Source organism: Grampus griseus (assembly GCF_964374135.1).
Source record: "Grampus griseus genome assembly, chromosome: 6".
In the NCBI taxonomy this organism is placed as follows: Eukaryota; Metazoa; Chordata; class Mammalia; order Artiodactyla; family Delphinidae; genus Grampus; species Grampus griseus.
In genome coordinates, this window is record NC_139000.1 from 5,707,096 (window position 1) to 5,729,623 (window position 22,528).

A 22,528-nucleotide genomic window follows, 5' to 3' on the forward strand; every position below is an offset into this window, starting at 1 on the left:
ACTGAAAAGACAAAAAGCATAGCTAATAAACCAGCTACTAAGAATACTCAATTAAATCCAACGAAAGGCAGGAAAATAGAGTGAAAAACTAAATCTATAAATGGGGAAAGGTTAAGTTAACAGCTATCAATATAATAGAATATTACATAGTTGTTGAAAGTGTTTAAGAGTTTTTGACGAAGAGAACTGTTTATGATGTAATGTTAACTTAAAAGCAGGGCAAAACACTTGCTTTTAAAATACTTTAGGGACTTCCCTGGCCGTCCAGTGGTTAAGGCTCCCCACTTCCACTGCAGAGGGCATGGGTTCAATTCCTGGTGGGGGAATTAAGATCCTGCCTGCTACATGGCACGGCCAAAAAGAAAAAAGAATACTTTATCCTAAATAACTCTGTAAAAATATTTATAAGCATAGAAAAATTTGACTGAGAAGAAATTCACTAAGTATAAGCAGTGTTTATAATTGGGTGGTGAGATGATGGGTGATAGTTATTTCTATAAGATTGTGTTTTGTTTTGTTTTTTTAGTAAGATGCAGCCAATGACGGTTAAGGACATAAACACACAAGATTTGGGGGCTCAGCCAGGCCAGAGTTTGGTTCTTGCCTCTGTCACTTGCTAGCTGACTGAAAGCTGGCAAAGCAATTCCTCTGCATCTCAGTTGCCTCCTCCACCAAACAGAGATAAAAGCATCTACCTCAGGGTCATTGTGAAGATTCAAAGAGATAATGTGCATAAAGTGTGTAGCAAAGCGTCTGGCACAAAGTTAAGATTCATTGAATAATTCATTTGTAACCTTCACAATAAGAGGAAAACAAGTTTTAAAAACAAAATTTCTTTTGAAAGAAACCCTCATTCACGAAGGCAATGGAGTGGAGGTCAGAACCAGAGCAACCAGCACTCAAGGCTTCCCGGTAACAGTGCTTCTGTCTGCAAATACCACAAACTCTCTCACCAGCTTAATTAAGCTCTAAATGGTAATTGGTTATGAGAACCCCAGTGTCTCAGAGAATCCAAGTTAAGAAATGCCGCCAGCTTCCATGAGGCCTACCGGGATGGTAACTGGGATTCTAAACCGGACGCCCACTCTTCCCATCACTCCCTTTTCCCTCTCTGCTTTTCCAGCCACAGGGCATCCCACCACGCCTAAATTCCCTTGTCCTCGCTTCCGGCCGGTTCCCTGGGCCCCATTACTGGGACTGAGATTCTGATTGGCCCAGCTCTACTCAGGTGCCCAGCCATGGTCCAATCAGATATGACCAAAGGGGTGGAGTCAAGTACAAACATGACGGCTTTGGGCCGTGGTTTGTGGAGGAAGGGTGGAGGGAACCGTGTAAGCCAGGTAAACACGCCCCCCCCCACCAAGTTATGTCTATGTTTTTTTTTTTTTTTTTTTTTTTTTATTTATTTTTTGCGGTATGCGGGCCTCTCACTGTTGTGGCCTCTCCCGTTGCAGAGCACAGGCTCCGGACGCGCAGGCCCAGCGGCCATGGCTCATGGGCCCAGCTGCTCCGCGGCACGTGGGATCCTCCCGGACCGGGGCACGAACCCGTGTCCCCTGCATCGGCAGGCGGACTCCCAACCACTGCGCCACCAGGGAAGCCCTATGTCTGTGTTTTTGTCCTCTGTGCTCTTCTTACTTGGGTTCTTTCTCCTCCTTGATGTAGGACGCTTAAGGCCACCCAGCCACGGTGGGGAAGCCTGGTGTGGTCAGTCGTGGCCACCATTCCCGGGAGTTCACTGCGGGCTGCGGGCACGACTGCCCCCAAGTTTGTCACCTAAACTCGCCTTGGTTTCCCTGGCACGTGCCACAGGGGCACAGCTGGTAACAAAATGCCAGGCTTCTGGGCTAGGGGCTGACGCGGGTGGGTGCTTTCGGATTCCATGCTTTTTGCTGGAGAGAGGGGTCGATTCTTCCAGATAAACAGGTTCTCTGGCAAAAGGTGGCCTTCGGCAGTGCTTTAGTCAGAAAACACAAAGGTTGGTCTAAGAAAAGCACGATTCACCACACACACACACACACACACACACACACACACACACACACACACTCTTACTCCTCTTTCTGCAGAAATAAACAAAAGACCAATGTATCATTTTTTTTAATCGTCATATTACAGCTCCTGCCTGCAGCCGGCCCCTACCCCGTCCGTTTGCTGACCACTTCTGCAGGCTCCAGGGGACCAGGGAACAAAGCCGGGGCCTGGTACCCGCACTGCACTGCCAGCCCTGGAGGACAAGTCACAACTACAAATTATCACAACAATTAGTGGCTGCACTTGGGAGATGGGCAAAGCGAGGAGGCCCAGCTCCCCATTATCAGCCGGTTTATTTGGCGGTGACCTTGCTCTGGAGGCGATGATACTCCTTCAGCCTGTAAACCAGATTCAAAACAAAGAAAAATGTAAATTAACAATAACAACATGCACTCAGTTCAATTAATTCAGGCAGAGGTGGGGTGGCAGGGGCAGCTGTTTGCTAAGATGTGTGTGGAGTTGTCTTTTTTTCTCCCTCTCTCCCTCTCCTGCCCTGGCCCCTCCTGCCCTCCAATCAGGATAATGTAATTAATTTATCTTAGGGGGAAAACATTGCTTGCCATTGTTTAAGACAAAGCGTTAAACTGGCAATGGGAGAAATGAAGAGGCCATTATGAAAACCCCGTGTGTTCGGAGCCATTTAAAAGGGTTTAGAGAGTCATAAAACACAAAAGGGGTGAAGGAGGCGGGGAGATGGAGGTGACTGTCGGGCTGGAATCCATGTCTCTCCCAGTCTCGGCTCCAGGGACAGGAGGCTGGCTCTGAGAGAAAATGGTTTCGTGCTGGGGGCGTGTTATCAGCGAGAGGAGAGAAACTCAAGCCCCAGGAGAAGGAAGATGGGGATTAAGAACCCAGAGGTGGACAACTCAGCCCCACTGAGCCCCTGCTGCTAGGCACTGTGCCCTTCCCGGGTGCCAGGGTCTGGGCAGAGTGCTTGATTTCCACGGACTCAGATCAAACTTTCACTGCACCTGTGAGGCAGGTATGGTTAACATCCTATGATTTCCAGAAGTTCAGAAGGGTTCTGAGACCCAACTGCAGAGGCAGGATTCGAAGCCAGGTCTGAGTGGCTTCAGATGGCGTGTATCACCCCACTGGGCCATGGAGATCCATGGTTCCAGTTAGACCTGAAGCCCCTGTATGTGGACGTGAAGGCAGGAGCCAGCCAGGTGACCTTCTGTGGCTTCTTTCTACCCCTCGGCCATTCCCCTTGCTAACCTGCCCAGGAAAGGGGATCCTAGTGGCTGGAGAGGGTGGGAGTGAGTGTCAGAGGCAAAGAGCCGAACCCAGAAACCGGGAACTCAAGTGCCCAGGACCCTCTGTTGCTCTTGGCTGTCACAAGTGTGCCTTGGGGCCCTGCAGAGGATGGGAGCAGGCTGGGTCCAGAGCAGGCGCTGAGGATGTGGTGGGTGGAGGGACAGGAAGGTGGCGCTTGTCTAGGGCAGAGCAGTGGTCAGAGCATTGGGGTCCCATCAGAGCCTGCTCCCCGCACCTGGAGGGTCTGAGGACCCATCAGGGCCCAGAGCTTCTCACCTGAGGGAGTTGATGTTGATGAAACCAGTGGCGTCAACTGGCTCGTACTGTCCCTGCACATTCATGCTGCAAAAGAGTAGGAGCTCGTCAGCATCCCCCGGCCCTGGCCTTGGCCTCCAAGGGACCTCAGCCTCACAGACGCCCAGGCATTTCCTCAGTGTTGATCCAACACTCCCTGCACTTTGGCTTTTCATTCCATTCCTTCCAATTCAGGGAGCCCTACCCGGGGCCGGGGATCATGCCGGGGCTGCAGGGCAGGGAGCCGTATCCCTGCTACGCACATGGGCAGGTTGGGTCCTGGTCCAGCCAGCGCCAGCCCAGTGAACTGCTCCCACGAACCAGGGCACTGCATCTGTAACCTCAGGACATGCACTGGAGCCAGCTCTGCCCTCGGGCTGTGGAGGGCTTCGACGAGTGCCCAGGAACAGCTGGTGGTGTCCAGTGGCCTGAAGGCCTGGGAGGCCAGGAGTTACACACCAAACAGCCTCAGATATGCGTGACGGCATCCCTCAAGCTGCAGAGAGGCCCCAGCAGTTAAGATCTGTCCACGAAGTCTTCTTCACCTTGTTTGCCCATTGAGTGATGGGCACCCATCACTCTAACCCATCCTCAAACATGGGCACCCACCCGATGCCAGCTGCTTTTGAAACGTGCCCAGTCAACCCCTGCTATACTCAATGGAACAGATTTTGCCCCCCATCTGCAGTTTCCATCTTCCAGATTCGACAGCCTTCATCTTTTGGGTGTTCTCACTTAGCTGCGCTTTGGAACCGTCCCCAACCACAGTCCGTCAGGTCCAGCCACCTGGGTGAGCATCCTGGCTCCACCCCTGCCACAGACCTTAGGGCAAATATTCTCGCGCTTTGAGCTTCAGTCTTTCACTTGTGAGATGGGGCTCTCAGCCTCATCACTGGCTCCACGTGAAATGATGTAGCTGCCACCTGGCACCAGGTAAGCGCTCAGCTTTACTAACATCATTCAGTCATTCATTTACTCAGGTATTTATTAAGCACCTACTACCTGCCAGGCGCTGTGCCAAGTGCTGAGGAAACAAGAACCAGACAGGAGCAACACCCACGTGGGGGGCAGGGGGTGGTGGGGTGGCGAGTGCAGACATAAGCAATCAATCATCCATCTGCCTTCGATAATTACAACTGTGATATGCTCTTTGAGGACAAGTTCAGGGCGCTGTGGTCTCAGATCTGACTCCACGAGGCCACCCTCTGAGCCCCCTGGGGGAAGGGGGTCCCTCCCGTTTCTCACAGGCCCCTTGTTGCGTCCTGCTCTGAATCAGCCTCTTGTCTTCACGTCTGCAGAACTCCAGCCTCAGGACAAAGCAGTCTCAAGGTTCGAGGACAAGGGGGTGGCCTGTCCCCTCAGGAGCCTTCTCCAGAGAGGTGAGATCGGGGAGGAGGGCAGAGGGGTTCTGCCGTTTTTCTGAGACCCTGAGGCTGTGCCTCTGACCGGCTCTTTGTGGACTGTGGGCTTTGTACAACAAACGGGGTCTCTACGCCCGGCTGCCCCGCAGCTTGTCAGGACTTGGGCTCTGTGCCTCCCCCTGCCACGCCCTCGCCCTGACCTCCAGGGGACCTTGAAGCTGGAACTCCCACGCTCTCAATGCTCCCTCCTTTTCACCTCCATCCGCCCCTACAGGGCTCAGGTGGCTGAAGCCACCAGGAATCGACTAGCAAGCTCCCTGTAAAGGGAGAAGATGTCAGACATCCGAGGGGCTGAGCTTGGCACCCCTCACCAGGCAGGGGAAAGGCTGGACCCACCTAAAGCGCTTTTGCAGACCTTGCTGGGGTGATAAACGAAGCTTATCATGACCCCGCCCTGCGCCTCCACACCCCCATCCCGAACCACCACACGGCTTCGGACTCCTGGCCTTGCTCCCGCTGTCTGAGGCGCTCGTCCCCTTTGGAAGGGCCCCTGCGCTCAGCCCAGGGAGAAAGCAGGGCTTGGAGCCCCTTCCTGCTCCCCGCGTGCATCCATCCTTTCGCCACCGTCTCTCACGAGTCGAAACAAACTCTGCTACCCCCTTGCCCCCAAACAGGCCCTTCAGACCACCCCAGCAGCCCCTGCAAAAAGAGGCCCACATCCAGGGACAAACTTGTCCCACGGGACTGCTGAAGTACTCCCAGAGGTGCTTCTCGGGAACCGAAAAACCTCTTTTAAAATTTGTGGTTTCGGGGGGTAGGGGGTGCCGGTGGAAAAAGTTTACAATGATTTTTTTTTTTTTTTTACCTCCCCTGACGGTCTACAGAAAACCTCTGTGCTTTTATTTTTGTTCATTCGAGTGGCTCTGACCTGCTCTATAATTACGGTACTTTCTACCTACTGTGCCGCGGCATTTCCAGTTCTGCTACCTCTCGCGGTTTCCTCGCTGGTCCCTGTGACGCTGTCACTCAAGGGCTTTCAAGTCAGCGATGTAGAAATCAGAAAGAAAAGGGAAATGGTCGGAGACACAGTGAGAATAAATGCTCCTGCTTTTCTCTCTTTTTTTCCCCGTTCCCTTTTTACTTTATTCATTTAATCTCCCTGAGTGAGACTGTAAGGCTTAATGAAGGGTTGGACAGGTTATTAGAGGCTGTTGATTTGGAGGGGGAGGGAAGAAAGAGCCAGAGAGAGAAAGAGAGAAGATAATTTGACATTTACCCCGACTGATCTAAACTGATTCGGCTATATTTATGGCTTCTAAAGTGTTTAGGAAGATTGAAGGGGGGAGAGACGCAACACGGCAAAGAGAAGGGAGAGAGAAAAATAATATTGACCGCTAAACAAAACTCGTACTGTAATTCCTGACCGGCTTCCGGGAGGGGAGAGCTGGCCTCAGCCTGAGTCAAGCTGGACCTGGGACTTGTATCAGGTGGGGCTGCCTGTCCCCACCTCTTGTTTGGCCAGGTGAACTCCAGAGGGAACACCTTGCTCCTCGGTCAAGGCCAGTCTGTCATTCAGGATGCAAACACAGGTGCAGCTAATAGGCAACTGCTACCTTGGACCCAGCCCGCCAGGGCTCCCCAGCCTCTCCCACGTCCTTTCAGCGCTCTCAGCCTGGCCCGTCGGGAGGCAGCTCCTCAAGGTTCCCTCCTGGCTCTGCCGCTCCCCTGGGCTGTCTCCTCTTGGCCCCATCATCCAGTGTCCTCAGACCGCGTTTCTCCTCAACTCTAGCCCTGTGTGTCCAGTGGCCGACTGTAGTTCTCCTGGCCTATCTCCAAGAAAACTCATCCTGCAGTTGTCCAAATCCAAACGCATGATTTCCACCCCCCATTCCCTCAACTCAGTCATCGCCACCAAAGTGTACCCAGCGGCTCATGCCAGAAAACCCAGGGTGGTTCTGAACCTTTCCATCTCCCTCCCCATCCAAGCCCTTTCAATCCCACCTCCTAAATATTTGCCAACTCCATCTGTTGCTGTCTATTCCCAGGACCAGCAGCCTGGCCCAAGCCACCAGCACGCCCCACGGGGAGCCCTTGTGTCCACCCTTGCCAGGTTCTTGTAGTGCCTGGGATGTTCTGGGTTCTTCCAAGGCTCTGAACCTCTGCACAGGACAGTCTCTCTGGAAACTCTCCTGCCCCCTCTCCACCTGGTTCACTCCTTTCTTTTGGAGACCAGCTCAGAAACGACTTCCATGGGGAAACTTCCCCACACCCCCGTTATTATACCCAGCCCAAATATCCTGTATCTCCCCACAGCCCAGCACCTCCTTCCCTAATCCTGCACTCGGGTGATCCTTTGACTGGGGCCTTTCTCCCCATCTAGCCTGTACATTCCATGAGGGCAGAGGTGGTGTGGATAATCTTCAGGACTGTCTCCCCCATACCCTACACGTGCCTGGGCATATCTTTGCTGAGAAAGCCAGTAGGAGGAGATACTGGACATGAGGGTCTGTGCCCAGCTGGGGGCAGGGGTGGGGCGCCTACCTCACCAGCTCCTCGTTGTAGAGGGACAGTGGGGACTCCCGGCTGAGGATGTACACCTGGCCCTTGAAGACGGATACCCGCACTTTCCCTTCCACGTGCTCCTGGGACTTGGCGATGCAGTGGCGGACAAATTCACACTCGGGGCTGTGCCAGAAACCTGCAGGGAGGAAGAAGCGAGTGTGCCGGGGAGGCCCACCGTGTGCCTGCCTCGGGCCAGGACGTGGGGAGGACTGGGGTCCAGGTCATGGCAGACGTGAGCCTGGGAGGGCAGTTCCGCATCTGCCTTGTTCACTGTGGAGTTCTGGCATGACATGCACTTGTAAATGACAACAGTGAGGACCAAGCCCGCCTGCCCCTGTCCTGTGACCTTGTAGGGCTCCTGGGGGTAAGGAGGCACCTCTACGCCCTGCAATGCAGTCACCCCCTAAGGGTCAGGGGCAGGGGATCTAACCTGCTGCTTCACACCACAGACATTCAGTGGTGAAGGGGCCCCGTCCTTTGCCCACAGGGGGCTGTTTTATCAGGGCAGCAGACAGTTGGGCAGGAGACCTCAAGCAAGACTCAGACATATGTTACCGGGGCCGAGCGATGGGGGTGCCCAGCTGAGTGGTGGGTTTGGGGTCAGAAAGACCAGGTGTGTGGGGCCTTCACCTCTCTGTGCCTCTGTTTCCCCATCTGCTGAGTGGGGATGACACTGCCTAAGCTCCCAGGACTAGCAGGCGTATTGTACATGGAGGCCCTGGGCTCAGGGGCTGCTGTGAACGCTGCTGGGAAGAGCCCCACCCCTCAGGATAGGCAGACCCCTTGGAAATAAGTGACCGGTCTTTAAAATACCGCTAATATTTTCACACGCAAAGATTCCTACAGATGAAGCACAGGCGCCATGCTAAGTTCCTTAGTGGGCCGGCTCTTTGGACCCTCCCAGTCGCAGGAGAAAAACCTCTCTTAGCCTCTTTCTTTTCTGCGTGAGGAAGTTAGGCTCAGGGAATTTGAGAGACTCTGCCACGATCACACAGGCTGTAGTGGGGGGCCTGGACCTGACCTCAGTCGGCCCCAGTTCTAACAACTGTGCTTCATGTGATCCTTTTGGAGCTTCCCTGTCTACATCTGCGACACCCCCGAGCTGCCTGAGACATGCGCTGCCCCCATCCCCCGTTACCCATATCTGTCCCCCAGATCCCTCAGGCCACAGAGGGCCGCGTGCTCAGTCCCCCGTCTGCCCAGGGTCTGGACAGTGGCTCCTCTCAGTTTCTGCCGAGGGCAGGGGGGCCGTGGCCAGGGTTGGGGGAGGGACAGCGAGAGGGGTAGGGTTTCTCTGAAACGGAGCCGGGAAGGTGAGCCCACCTGGGCAGCTGTGGGGCCAGATGGTGCGCGATCTCCTGCCCTGATAAAGGGCTGGGTCAGCCCCGGCTCTGCGGCTATTGTTGGAAGCCCTGGCCTCCAGGGGCACCTGCTGAGGCCCTCCGTGGGAAAGGGGAGCAGGCCTTCTCCACGACGGGTCCGGTGGCTTCCAGACGTGGGGGAGGGGCGGGCAGGGAGAGAAGGGGTTGCGTCCTCACTCTCCGATGTCCTGCCTTTTGAGTTCACCTCTGGTTCCACCTTGACAAGCCACGTGATCTCTTTGTGCCTCAGTTTCCTCATTTGCACAAGGAAGTAATACTAACCATTCTCTGGGGCGGTTGTGTGGATTCAGTGAGAGTTTTTGCTTTCAAGATTTGAACATGGCCTCTGCCGGCCCTCACCGTATACAGGGAGACAGACACCCAGAGAGGGAAAGAACCTTTCCAAAGCCACACAGCGAGATCCAGAGTGCTCCTGACTCTAGCCCAGAGCCCCGTGGGAGGGTACACTGATGGCCCCCCCAACCATGCCCCAGTGGCTCGACCATCTTTCTAAGTCGGGATAATTAGACCATTAGGTTCCCAGGCGGGAAGAGAGGTGGGAGATGGAGCCAGAGATATGGGGGCAGAGACCCCTGTGGGAGTGCCTGGCCTGGGCTTTATCTCAGGATCTCTCCCTCCCGCCACGGGGGCCTTGTGCTCAGATATCTCTTCCCAGCAGACCCAATCTGGGGTGGAGGGCAGTGAGTCCTGAGTGCCGCACTGGGGAGAGCCTGCGTGTCCCAGGCTGGGGGATGCACAGTGGGTGGGGCCTGGAGCTGGGACAAATTCTGTACCAAGCAGGACAACAACCCTCTGTGCATTATACCCATTTTACTGCTGAAGAAACTGAGGTGAGGGAAGAGGTGAGCTATACCCCCTAAATGAGATGGGTCTTGAAGCTGGGGTCATGCCAGAATGACCCTGTGGGGTGAGGCCAGTGTGCTCCTGGAGGGAGGGGGTCTGTATAAACCTCATAAAGGCAGATCAGGAAATTTGGGGATGGGGTGAGAGGAGGGGGAGACAGTACTCACAGTAGTCAGGGCAGCTAGGAGTGGGACCGAGGCAGAAGGGCTTCCCCGGGCCTCCGTCTCCCTGGGCCCCGAGTCCACAGGGGCTCCGAGGAAGCTGAGTGCCATAGCAGAGTGGTGGCTCTATAACTGGGGAGCTAGACAGAATGGAGAAGGGACCTGGACCTGTGCCCTTTATTTTACAGGAGGGGAAACTGAGGCTCTGGGAGGAGACAGACCTACTCAACATCATAAAGCCAGCCAGAGGCAAGGCCCCATTCTCCTGCGTCCATGCTCAGAGACCATGCCAGGCAGTGTCCTGGAGGCTTTGCAAATATCCATGCATTGAGGCCTCACTATAAGACAGGCAGAATTATCCCCATTCTTCAGATGTGGAAACCAAGGCACAGGGAGGTCAAGTAAATTGCTCAAGCTAATCCCTGCTCTCTAGCCTTTATGCACCCCAAATGCGAGAAATCCCATCAAACAGACCGACCCTCTGAGCTCTTGGGGGGTGGGGACGGGCTGCTGCCAGAGGCCGACCCTGACATCTGTGGGAGCCTGGTCGGCAGAGGCACCTGGGCGAAGTTAATGTTACTAACAACTACCTGGGAGGAGCCTCCACTCTGAGATTTTATTTCCTTTTAAACCTAATCACTGTAACACTTGGGGAATTAGAGGGCTCGGTGGGTGAGAGCAAGGACTCAACCCAGGCAGCCTGGCCCCACACCAAGGGCCAAGCTGTGCTCCTGACACCCAGGGCTGCCCTGTGCACACCACTGCGCCCCTTGATCGCCCCTTGCTCATGGCCCCAGCCCAGCTTCCTACCCACCTCGGATCTGCGGGAGTGGCCGAGAACTCGGCCTCTGAAGCTGGCCTGTCCTGGGCTCCAAGCCACTTCTCAGCAGCTGTGAAGCCTTGGGCAAGCGTCTTCATTTCACCTCTGTGCAGCTAAGATTAGATAATACCCGTCAGTGCCCAGCTCAGGGCTGGGCAGCAAGAGAGGTAGCAGCCAGGCTTCCCTGGTGGCGCAGTGGTTGAGAATCTGCCTGCCAATGCAGGGGACACGGGTTCGAGCCCCGGTCTGGGAAGATCCCACATGCCGCGGAGCAACTGGGCCCGTGCGCCACAACTACTGAGCCTGCACTCTAGAGCCCGAGAGCCACAACTACTGAGCCTGCGCTCTAGAGCCCGTGAGCCACAACTACTGAGCCTGCGCGTCTGGAGCCTGTGCTCCCAACAAGAGAGGCCACGATAGTGAGAGGCCCGCGCACCGCAATGAAGAGTGGCCCCCGCTCGCCGCAACTAGAGAAAGCCCTCGCACAGAAACGAAGACCCAACACAGCTAAAAATAAATAAATTAATTAATTAAAAAAAAAAAAAAAGAGAGGTGGCAGCTGATCTAGTGTGGAGAGGGGGGCTGGCGGCCTGGCCCCCTCTTGGCCTCCACGGATGCCCCCTGAGCAGAAGCAGCCCCGGCCAGGTGCTGTCCCCCCATCACAGCCTGCCGCGTCGAAACGACTCTCGCCACTTTGTAACCAAAATCCACCTTTCAGTGTGGAAACCCCGCTGAGCAAGAGAGCCCACAGGAGACAATGTTATTTAAACACCTGTCTGTACCTGGGAAGGGGGGGATTGGGCTTCAAAGCTCCTGGGAACAATGGGAGGGAAAAATAATGCCAGCCAATAACCACCATGTCCCCTTGAAATCCCGAGATGAGTTCCAGCGATTAGGAGGTTTCAGAGGAAACAAAACCTCCGAGTGGGGGACGAGGGGAAGAGGTGAGGGCGGTGGAGGCTTCTACCAGGCAGTTACTGTTACTATTAACTTTCCTGGGGTCCCTCTGACATCCAGGTCCCCATAGACGGCAGCCTGTCCCCCCCAACAGCTCAGAGGGGCTGTTCGATGTGATTTCTCAAATTAGGGAGATGTTAATGTCATAGAATAGAGTCAGCCCTTTCTGGAAAGGGCCGGATAGTAAATATTTTAGGCTCTGCAGGCCACGTGGCCCCTAGCAACTACTCTGCTCTGCCAGTGTAGCTCTGAAGTAGCCACAGGCAACACGGACACGAATGAGCAAGGTGGTGCCCAAAACGACTTGTGGACACTGAAACCTGAATTTCCTGTAATTTTCATGTGCCATGAAACAGTAGTATTTTAAAAAAAATTTCCCCAACCATTGAAGAATGTAAAAACCAGTCTTAGCTCATGGGCTGAACAAAAACAGGCAACGGGCTGCATTTGGTCACCCCTGGTATAACGCGGGGGATGGATCTGGAGGCGGGAGGACTGGATTTCTACTCTGTGGCAGCAGGTAAGGCATGGAAACTCAGTCTGGAGCCCAGCCCACACTCCACACATGGGCTGGGCATTTGGCCGTCCCGGTGGCTTCCCAGTAGGGATCTGGCCCAGGCAATGCCCGGGCCCGGGGCCCCGCTCTCGGTCCAGGTAGGCTTTCCCTTGCTTGCGGCGGTTCTTGTAGCGGCTCCGGGTTCTGCCTGGAAACAGGCTGACCTGGGCTCCAACCCAGCTAGGCTACATCCAGTTGTGTAACTTTATATAAGCTCCTTTTGCGTGGAGACTCAGTTTCTGGCCGCAGCTCTCTTAGGAAACTTGGGAAGCCCCCTAGGATGACTTGTGTTCCCACACAGTGCCAGGTACCCGGCACGTGCTGGATAACACTTGGCAGCCATAGGCATGACACAAGATGCTTCCCTGGCCCTGCGGCCGTCATGCGGGTCGCAGGCGGCGGAGGCAGCGGGACAGCCCGGGGAACTGGTGCATTTCCCTCTACACCTTGTGAACAAGGCAGGTCCTGACGTCCCCTCCTCGCTTCCTCGTCCCCTGCCCTCTCTCCACCCCCCTTCACCCCGCATCTTCCGGGGGCTCTCCAGCAAGTGGCAGTGGGCAAGGCGGGACTGGAGGAGGGTGCCCCTGGGTGAGGGAGGGGAGGGGAGCAGCTGCAGGGTCAACGCACCCGTGTACACCAGCTCGGCGAATTTCAAGCCCAGGCCTTGTTTGATTTTTCGCACTTCCCGATCCATGGTGAAGGCCTCGATGTCTAAATGAGCGTGGTAAAGGATCGTCCCCGCTGGGGTCTCGTAGATACCTAGCCATTTTTCCAGGCAGGGGGAGAAGAAGAAAAAAGAGAGAAACGCGTGAAACCCAAAGTGTCAGCAAATGACAAAAAGAAAAAAATAATAATGACTCGTCTGACAGGAGACAAGCCAGTCGGACCCATTCACTCCCAGCTTGCCGCAAAATGCATCCGTCATTATATTCATGCTGGGGCCACGACAGTCCACTCTGCAGCTTGTGGAGAAAATGTCTAGATGCCCCCCTTTGAAGAGGCCCTCAGACGTTGGAAAATAACAGGGTTTCAGAGCTGCTACCCCCTCCTTCCCAACTCGTGCCCACCGGCCCGCAGCTGAAAACCTGTAATTAAACCGAGTCTGGTGGAGCCCAGGGTCCCGGATGTCCCTTCCTGCCTTCCACCAGGGAGCCAGGGGAGGGGACGGCTGTGCACACGCATGCACGCGCGTGGACGTGTGCACACACATGCCACCTTCAGCCGGCGGCTCCCCTGCAGCTGTGTCTCTGCAGAGAAATCCTGACTGCCTTGGTCACCTGTGCTGACCCCACTGTACAGTCGGGAAAACTGAGCCCTGGAGGAGAAGGGACTTGGCTGAAGTGGAGCTGGGAACCGAATCTAGGCCCCCGTGTCCCTGAGCAGCGCTGTCTGCTGCCCTGTGGACCAGCAGGTGATGGGGGCCAAACCCAGAAGGTCATGGGAAGACGGTCTTGCTAGGTCCCCTCCCCACGATCTCAGGCCCATATCCTCCATTTGCTAAAAAATCTGCTTGAACTGCATGGTCTCCAAGTGACAAGGGGCGCCTGGCCCTGGCTGGGTGTAGCCCTGAGAGGAAGGTCTTGTAAGTAGCACCACCCCAGATTTGGGGGCACTAAGGTTCCAAGAGGCAGGATGGCCCCCGGGCACATGGCCAGGCTCCCTCTTCCCAGCAGTGCAGCCTCGTGAATCAAGTTCAGGTGAGCACCTTGGATAAACCTGCCCCGTGTCTCCTGTCCTGATGGAGGGCTAATAACCGCCCCATCCCCACAAATGCCACCCCCGCAAGTCCCTTTCTTCCCACCACATAACACTAACAGCGTTAAAGGGGCAAGTTTTCAGTTATCCTCAAAATTTACCGCCATCGTCTTTCCACAGAAAGGATTTGTACACCCAGGTTCATGGCAGCATTATTCACAAGGGCCAAAAGGTGGAAGCAACCAAAATGCCCATCAACAGATGAGTGGAGAAACAAAGTGAGATAACTACATACAATGAAACGTTCAGCCTTAAAAAGGAAGGACGTTCAGACACACGCTACACCACGGGTGAACCCTGAGGACAGGACACTCAGCGAAATAAACCAGTCACCAAAAGACAAATACCGTGTGGTCCCACTTACGTGAGGCTCCTAGAAGAGTCCGATTCGTAGGAACTAAGTAGGATGCTGGGTGCCAGGGGCTGAGGAGGGGAAATGGGGAGCTAGTGTTTAACGGGGCTTCGCTTTGGGAAGATGAAGAAGCTCTGGAGATGGGGGACGGTGATGGTTACACAGCAACGTGAATGTTGTGCTTAAGGCCACTGAACTGTACACTCGAAACAGTTAAAATGGTAAGCTTTCTGTTTTCTATATTTTACAATTTAGAAAAATGCTTTAAAAAAACCCCAAAACCAGAAAGGAGATTGTTTCCACTCTGAAGTCCAAAGGGGACATGGGCAAGACTGTGTCTGATGTGAGTAGCCAGAAACTTTCGCCCTAGAGAGCTTCTCTAGTCTTTAATCTTTAAGTCTGGGAACCACAGGAATGTCAGGGCCCTTGAGGATCACCTGCGTTCTCCTAACTTAGCTGCAAATGCTGTATTCGAACAGTCTTAGGTGGAAGCTCGGCATGTACAATCGAAAACAATGACCCACTGTGGGGAGCAGAGGCCCCGCTGCAAACCCTGGGCTCCACCAAGCAGTCCTTAAAATGCTAATCTGGCCCAACATACCAATTGCACAGATGGGAAGACAGAGGCCCGGGGGAGGGACGTGACTTGCCCAGGGGGAGTGGAACCTGCATCTAGGTTTTCCATCTCTGCTCCAGGTTGCCTCTTAGGGCCTTTGCCAAGTGATCCAGCGCTCACCAGGCACGAAAAGGACACCCAGGTCTGAGGCGCTGTGGCCGAGGAAGACCCTGGGCTGTTCCCAAGGCTCCGAGGTGTTCCCTAGTGGAAAAGAGCCTCTTGGCAGGGGCGGGGGGTGAGTCTCTCATCTGCAAACCCCTGATATCCTGGTCTCGGGGGACATACACATCAAAGAGACCAGGAACTGATGTGATTACCATGTGCCTGTCCTGTTTCACTTGTGTGGCCGCAGCTCTTGGGCCACCTCTGCTGTCCTGAATCAGTTGTGGGAGTAAATGCCCCCCCGGTAGGAAAACACCCACATCCCCAAGCTTATGCACCAGGCCCAAGCCCTCGATTCTCTGGGGAGTTCCTCAGGCCCGCACTAGGCCTCGTCGTTACCCTTATAAACATGGTTCAGACAGGCTCCGTCATCCACGTCTGCAAAACGGCTCAGAGACACAACCCAGAAAGGGCTTAGAAAGGTTGATGGGGTTGGAGTCAGATGGGTGGCCGAGAAAATGACAGCATGGGGGGGGGGGGGTGCGGGGACACAAAAGAAACTATGAAAAGCAGACAAGAATTCAGCACAGGATTTGGGGCTGCTCCTTGTGGGGACAGTATGGTGCCACCAACAAGTGGCCCCCAATGGCCCCAGGCCACTGAGAAAGGCCTGATGCTTCAACAGTGTGTTTCCACAGACAGAGACGTGCAGAACTTTTGAAAATATCTGCCTCCCCACAAATGGCAGAAATGACCTCAATGCGAAAGGAGCGAGTTTTCAATTACCCCATAAACTCTGTCACCAAGAGCCACCAGAAGCAAGACAAGAACAAAGCCCTATTTGTCTTCTCATCCTAGTATATACTAAGGACTCAATACAGATCGGACTAGAAATGGGCCTTCTGCTTCCCCCTCATTATTTTGCCACATTTTGTAAAAACTCAGAAACTTTCAAAACCTTCCTTACGCTGGTACATACAACGGCAGGCCAGTAGCAGGGGCCCTCCTCATTTTCAGCTCCTGGAGAACCTAGCTGCCTCCTGCTCTGCTGTCTTCATCTGGCCAGCTGTGGGCAGGGTGCAAGGAGTATTTGTAGGGCCGGAGCTGTAGACCAGAAGCCCCTCGCAACTTATACTTTTACGGAGAGTGCTCAGCTCAGCTCTGCTATGTGACCTTGGCCCACCTCACTCTCCTCTGAGGCCCCGGCCACCTGTCCGGAAAAGGAGAAGGTTGCAAGTGTCTGCTGCTTTTCCTTCTAACTTCCACCGAGACCTGCCTGAAGGTGGGCCCCCAGACACTGTCCCCCAGTGCGTACTGGTGGTTTTGTCTCTGGAACACTGCAGCCAGCTCGCTAGCACCACTTCCCCGCAGTCCAGAGAGGGAAGAGCACCGGTGGTTTGCAGGGCGAGAGGACATCCATACTTCCACGGAGGAAGACCTATGCTTGCCCTAGGGCCCCCGCTACTGCCCCACCTTAGAGGCTCCCCAGAAAAAGAGCAGAGAGTGCCTGGCAGGCAGAGTCACCCATTCTTGAGCCCTTAGAACCACCCTCACAGCTGTCAACCCTCCAAGGCTGCCGCAGGAAGAATCATAGGCAAGAAGAAATGCCGCAGCCATGAAACACACCAGCACAGTTAATATTCCTGTTCCTTTTCTTAGAAGGTGTTAAAGTTAATTGTGACTGATCAAAAAGCCTGTTTTTTCAGGTTGCTGCTGTGGGGTGTGTGTGTGTGTGTGTGTGTGTGTGTGTGTGTATCTTAAAGATCTTCCCTCTCCTCTCCACAGGGGTAGGGGGTACAGATGATTTCTGTGTATTTCTTCTGGAAAAGGAAATAACTTTAAAAAAACCAGTGACAGAATCCTGATGCTAAAAGACGATGGCTTTGGGGCTTTTGACAGCCGGCATACAAACCACTGCGCAAAAAGAAGGAGGAAATGACAGGTGAGTCTCGGTGTCGCTGTGGAAGAGACAGCAGACATCTTCGGAGTGACACGCACAGCGGATTCAAGTGTCTATTTTCATCTCTCCGTGTTTACAGGAAAAAGACAGAGGTGTCAGCGGTTCTCCGTGGAGCAGCTTCAATCACACCGTAATTACTGCCAAGGAGCGGGTGGGGAAGAAGGGCGAGGAGCTGGGGGGTGGCCGAGGTTGGGGGAGAGTGGACCAAGGAGGAAGAGGTGGGGACCAAAACAGCTGCCACCGCTTAAATCCTTCTCACCTGTTCCTGAGGCTGCCAGGTTAGCCCAGATTGAGCAATTTGGCAGAATTGAGTGGGACCCGCCAACTCAGCTGGGGGTCGGGGGCGGAGCTGGGGGCTAGGGCACCTGGACCAGAGCCTCTGATCCTTTGGGAAAGCAGTATCCAGAGGGAGGGATTTGGAAAGGCCAGGGGAAGGGAGCTTGGCTGGAGCCCAGGGGCTCCCCTCTTAGGTACCAGGGCCAAGGATAGAGGCGGTTGCCATGGTGAGGGGGAGCCAAGTCCCAGTGGGGCTCTAGCCATCCTCTATGCTCCTGGAACCCCACAGGCCCCATCCTGGGAACCAGGGTAGGCCTCTGAGTCCGGCCATTCCAGGCTTCTGGGAATGCAAACACCTTTGCTTCACAGGTCTCCTTCCACTCTGGAACATTCCGTCTGAGTGGAGCCTCTGGGAGGCCTGGACAGGTGGGCGGCAACCCTTGTTCCTTCTTAGCCAGAAAGTGGAGGAGTAAGGAGGAAGTGAGGGAGGACGAGAGAGTGGGAGAGAGATGGGAAGGGTGGAGGAAAGGGGGGAGTGGAGGGGAGAACAGAAAGCAGGCAGTGAGGAGGGGGCGGAGGGGGTCGGCAGAGGGAAGCAGTGGCGGCAGGCGGGGGTGAGCCCCACAGGGCAGGGCCGGGAGGAGAGGAACCAGCCGGAGAGAAGGCGAGGGAAGGGCCCGTGCTGCCTCCTTCCCTGCTTCCCTCCTGCCTTCCTTGCCCCCCTTCTCCTCCCCACTGATTACATTTACTTCACTTAACTAGCCCCCCTCCAGAGTTAAAAAGATAATGTGATAATGACGATGTGAACAGCCACAATACAGCGAAAGCTATTCCATCTGCAGCTTCCCCAGCCCCCGGCCCGCTGACCCCATGGCCCCGAGTGCTGCCGACCCAGCCACCCTAGACCCAGGCCACTAGCACTGCCCAACTTCCTACCCATCCACCGCCACCCACTCCCACCCCAAAACCCCCAAGCCCTTAACGAATTTCAATTGCGAGCTTTGTAAAATCAATACAAATGACATTTTCCCCTTGTATACCAAGGTACAGACAATAGCATTTTCCTGCTGCACCCTCAATATAATTGACAATTAACGGCTTCTCCCATGACCGTGACCGTAGACCTGTGGGTGAATCCACTTCGTCCTCGTTTATTGCCCCGACCCCCTGCCTTTCTTTCTCACAGTGGATTATTGGGAGAAATAAAAAACAAGACCTCCCCCTAAAATTATGAAGCAACTTCCTTTTCTCACCCCCCAACCCAAGTCAGAAAATAGGCAAGTTAGAACTTCCAGAGGGAGATGGGGAGATCACCTAGTGTGCCCATCTTTGTTGGTGAGAGTCGTAGAGAGGGAAAGCAACTTGCCTAAGGTCACACAGCAAGTTCTTGGGACTTAGAACCCTGGTTGTCTTCCCCAAAGACTGTACCACGCTCAGGCTAAATTCTAGGCTTTTAGGGACAGCCCCCCACAGGTACACACACACTACCTGGGTAGAGTGAGGGCTGTGCTCCAGGAATCTTTTCCTCAGGTGGGTGGTCAGAAGCCAAGGGAGTTGGAACCGAGTGCTAATCTCGTGACTCCCACCTTCAGTGGTGATGACGCCCCCAGTTCTGGGGAAAAGGTAGGAGGTCTACCATCCAGGCACAGCTCCTGCTATGGGTCAACAGGTCTCTGATCTGCACCACAACCCATTTCACAGATGAAGAAGTTGAGGCTCAGAGAGGCTATGTTGCTTTCCCAACGGTGATGGAGCCAAGATGGGGAGTCAAGGGTGGTAAACAGGGCCTGGCCCCTGACACCAGCCCTTCACTGTGCCTTCCCAAGGTCTCCAGGGGGTCAGTCAGCCTCAGACCCAACCCACCACCCAGCTGGCCACTTGGGGCTCCTCCTACCTTCTCTACCACTCCTGCTGGAAGGCTCCCACTCCACTCTGTTCCACGTTCTACCAGTTGAAGCCTATTCTCCTGCCACCTCTTTCAGGACGTCTTCCCAGATCAGCCCAGTTCGTGCCTTTATGACTACCTCCTTCCGTTCAAGTTCACTTGCGTGCCATTTCACAGAGTGACCTCAGGCCAGCCCTTATCTTTCCATGGTCAGCAGCATTGATCTACATCCACAATCAATTAGTGATGCCTGCCTTGGGCGTGGGAGGGACGTGACACTAGGCGCAGAGTGGACACCTCTGAGCCACTCGGATGGTACCCAGAGGGCATAGGCTGCCTTTGCCCTTTCAGCATCCCTGTGGGGCTGCTGCCATCTATGAAGTTCCTCCCCTAGGCCACTTCCTGCTATTACACATGGGCTAGAACCCCGATCTAGCAGAGTTCCAGCTCTCAGCCCTCCACTCCATGCCTCTCTGTGTCTGGACATCAGTCCTGGTCCTGGTGCCTGTGACTTCGAGCCTTGGTTTCCCCGCCTGTAAAACGGGGGTGCTGGTCTCTGGCTCCCCAAGGTCCCTCCAGGGTCTGCCTTGTATAGTTTGCATTGTGCTGGCTCCCAAGGGCAGACTGAGACAAAGCGACATTTAATCAGATGTTAATATAGGTAAGATACAAAGGTAAGTGAGGATAAAAGGGAGCAGCTAATTAGTAATATTGTTCTCCACAAGGCCTTCCCGAGAGAGTTTCAATTAGGTTGTTTCTCACAGAGTATATGTGTGTCGAAGAGGAAAAAACACACGAAAGAGGGAAAGCCACTTTCCTTCCTTCCTCCCCTTTTGAGATAAATTCAAACAGGTCAGAGCCAGAATGATCCCGCTCCCATCCCCATGCCTACCGCATTACACCTGGGGAAACTGAGGCCCAGCGATAACAAGTCCAAGGTCATCTAGCAAGACACAGCGAACCTGGCATGAAAGCCCCAGCATCCTGCCTCCCGACCAGTGCCCTTTCTAACCGCTGAAATCCAGCCATCGGCTCTCTTTGGAGTTTAGAATCTTAGTAAAAACACCCTGAAAGACAAAGGGCCATGGCTATACCTGGCCTGGCTTTATCTGGCTGTCATCCTTCTAAATTGACCCTAAGCAAAGCGAGTTAAACACCTGCCCACACAAGAGGCCTCAACCCCACCCCCGGTGCTTAGAGACTCGAGTGCCCAACCCAGGGACTCTGACTGCTGAAAGCTTGCCCCTCCATCTTGAGGTCCAGAAGCACGCGGCGTTGCTTTACCACTGGGGAACAGGAGATCCCCTCATATGGATGGGGGAGGGTGTGGTCCAGACAACACGATGAGTGACCGATAGGGACCCATGGGGCTCTGCTTGCTAAGAGGAGACAGAGCCCCTGCTTGGGGACCAGCCTATCCTCCCTCCAGGCCCAGCCAGAGGTGGATATGGGCCGGGCAGCTTAGCCAAGGTGGCAGCCACTCAGCACCAAGGCAGAGCCCCGTCCCCACGCCCCTCCAGACCCTGGAACAGGCCCTCAGGCCCTGGCTGGCTCACAGCGCCCACCCCTGGCGGGATTCCCACCCCACCAGGCCAGCTGGCCTCGTCAACGCAGCCTTAATGACCACGAAATCAGCCCTGCACGGTCTGCTTCTAAGCCTGGCCGACCCGCCCCAGGGCCACAGGAGAGCACGACCGCCAGGCCTGGCCCCCGTCTCCTCTCTCCTCTGAGCCTCTCCCTGCTCCTGGGACAGCTCTTCTCGTGATGCCTTCAGACATCAGTCCCAGGAGGGAAACAGTCTGGCGGGGTGAAAGGACTCGCCCAAAGTCAGCCTGGGAGGAGCAACACCACATGTGACTGGGGTGCCAGGGGCCGCCGGGAGCCGAGGCCTGCGCCTGAGGCTGGCGAGCGACTTACCCCGCGACTTCATGCCGATGAAGCGGTTCTCCACGATGTCGATGCGGCCCACACCGTGCTTGCCCCTGTGGGGAGAACCAGCCACTCGGGGTCACAGGCAGGGCGTCAGGCACCAGCTCGGGATCCAAGACTCAGAGGACATGTGAGCCAGGCCCCCTGGTCCAACCACCCATTGGACAGATGGGGAAACTGAGGCCCAAGGAGGGAAGGGCTATCCTAGGACACACAGCGAGTTCAACGTGCAACTTCCTTTATCTCTGTCCTGGGCCTCACGTGGCACCCAGCCCTATCCACTGCTCATCTTTCCTTCTACCCTGGTCTCAGATCCAGTAGAGAGCTCGGAAGTTCTGGACCGTCCCTAGGGGGCAGTAGACCCCTGGGGTTGTTACCTTCCAAGGCTGAGGGCCACCAGGATTCTCCCACGGAACCAGAGGACCCCATGGCTCTGGGGCCGTGCCGAGGCTGACTGCGGGACACTGGCCTGTCCTCCCTGGCCCCTCGGCCTCAGGCTGGGACCATCAGCCCCCCCACAGTGGTCCAGGCTGGTGCTTGCCCAACATGGTGGCTTCCCAGGAGGCCGGGCAGGGCTGCGGGCACTCACGCGACTTCATTCAGGTACAGGAAGAGCTCCAAGGCCGTGCTGTGGGTGGTGCCGTCCCTGACGTTGGTCACCTTCACAGGGACCCCTAGGGCAGGAGGAGAGGGCAGTGGGCCCGTGGCTGGAGCTCAGCGGACGAGCCTGTGCCTGCTACCCCGCCCCTTCCCTCCACCCGAAACGCCTTAAATGGATGTGACAGATATGGACTCCAAATGACTCCTTGAAAAGCCCTGTGCAGGTTGAGGCCTGCTGGGGAGAGAGAAGGGGAGAGAAAGCCCCCCAGAATGAAAGGGAAAATGCAATAAAAACCTTTCCCCCACCCTTCCCATTCTCTTTGCTCCTTTTGCATTTAGGGGCTGTGAAATTGGAACCAGGCCCTGAACTAATTGAATTTCACGCTCCACCATTGTCTTACGAAGCAGTAACCGGGAGTACCTTCTGTCCCACCAGTTACGGGGCGGGGGGAGCGCCTGGCTGAGGTGCGGCTGAGCTCACACACACACACGCACACACGCACACAAACACGCACGCACGCACACACACGGCCCCCGGCCACGTCTGTCAGGCGGACCCCCAAGCCCCAACCCTGTACCCCAGACCCGCACACAGCCATCTGATTGATGGGGGTGAAATGATGCCCGCACCAGCAGGCAAGGTGCTGGAGGTGTCTGCATTCTGAGAAGTTGGGTCTGGGGTGGCAGGAGGGCAGCAGGGAGGCAGCCGCTCGGGGAGGGAAGGGCCGAGTCAGGGGGGGTGGCTGGAGGGGGGCAGTGTGTGGGTTCGGGGTTGACTCTGAATAGCAAGGGGCGCTTTCTCGAGCGGTGTGAAATGAGCAATAAA

General features: G+C 55.2%; 1 protein-coding gene across 2 annotated transcripts in view; it reads right to left on the reverse strand.

Moving 5' to 3' along the window:
• Nucleotides 1–2,084: 2,084 nt before the first annotated feature.
• Nucleotides 2,085–22,528, reverse strand: part of ASS1 (argininosuccinate synthase 1) — a 50,816-nt gene continuing 30,372 nt past the window's right edge. For both annotated transcript variants that reach the window (XM_082655910.1, XM_082655911.1), the window contains 6 exons: nucleotides 21,692–21,776; nucleotides 21,091–21,155; nucleotides 12,855–12,986; nucleotides 7,488–7,644; nucleotides 3,568–3,633; nucleotides 2,085–2,372 (listed from right to left, as the gene is read on the reverse strand). In XM_082655910.1, the coding sequence (XP_082512036.1) occupies nucleotides 2,327–2,372; nucleotides 3,568–3,633; nucleotides 7,488–7,644; nucleotides 12,855–12,986; nucleotides 21,091–21,155; nucleotides 21,692–21,776 (551 nt within the window). In that variant the 3' untranslated portion in view covers nucleotides 2,085–2,326. The remainder of the gene's footprint in view (nucleotides 2,373–3,567; nucleotides 3,634–7,487; nucleotides 7,645–12,854; nucleotides 12,987–21,090; nucleotides 21,156–21,691; nucleotides 21,777–22,528) is intronic.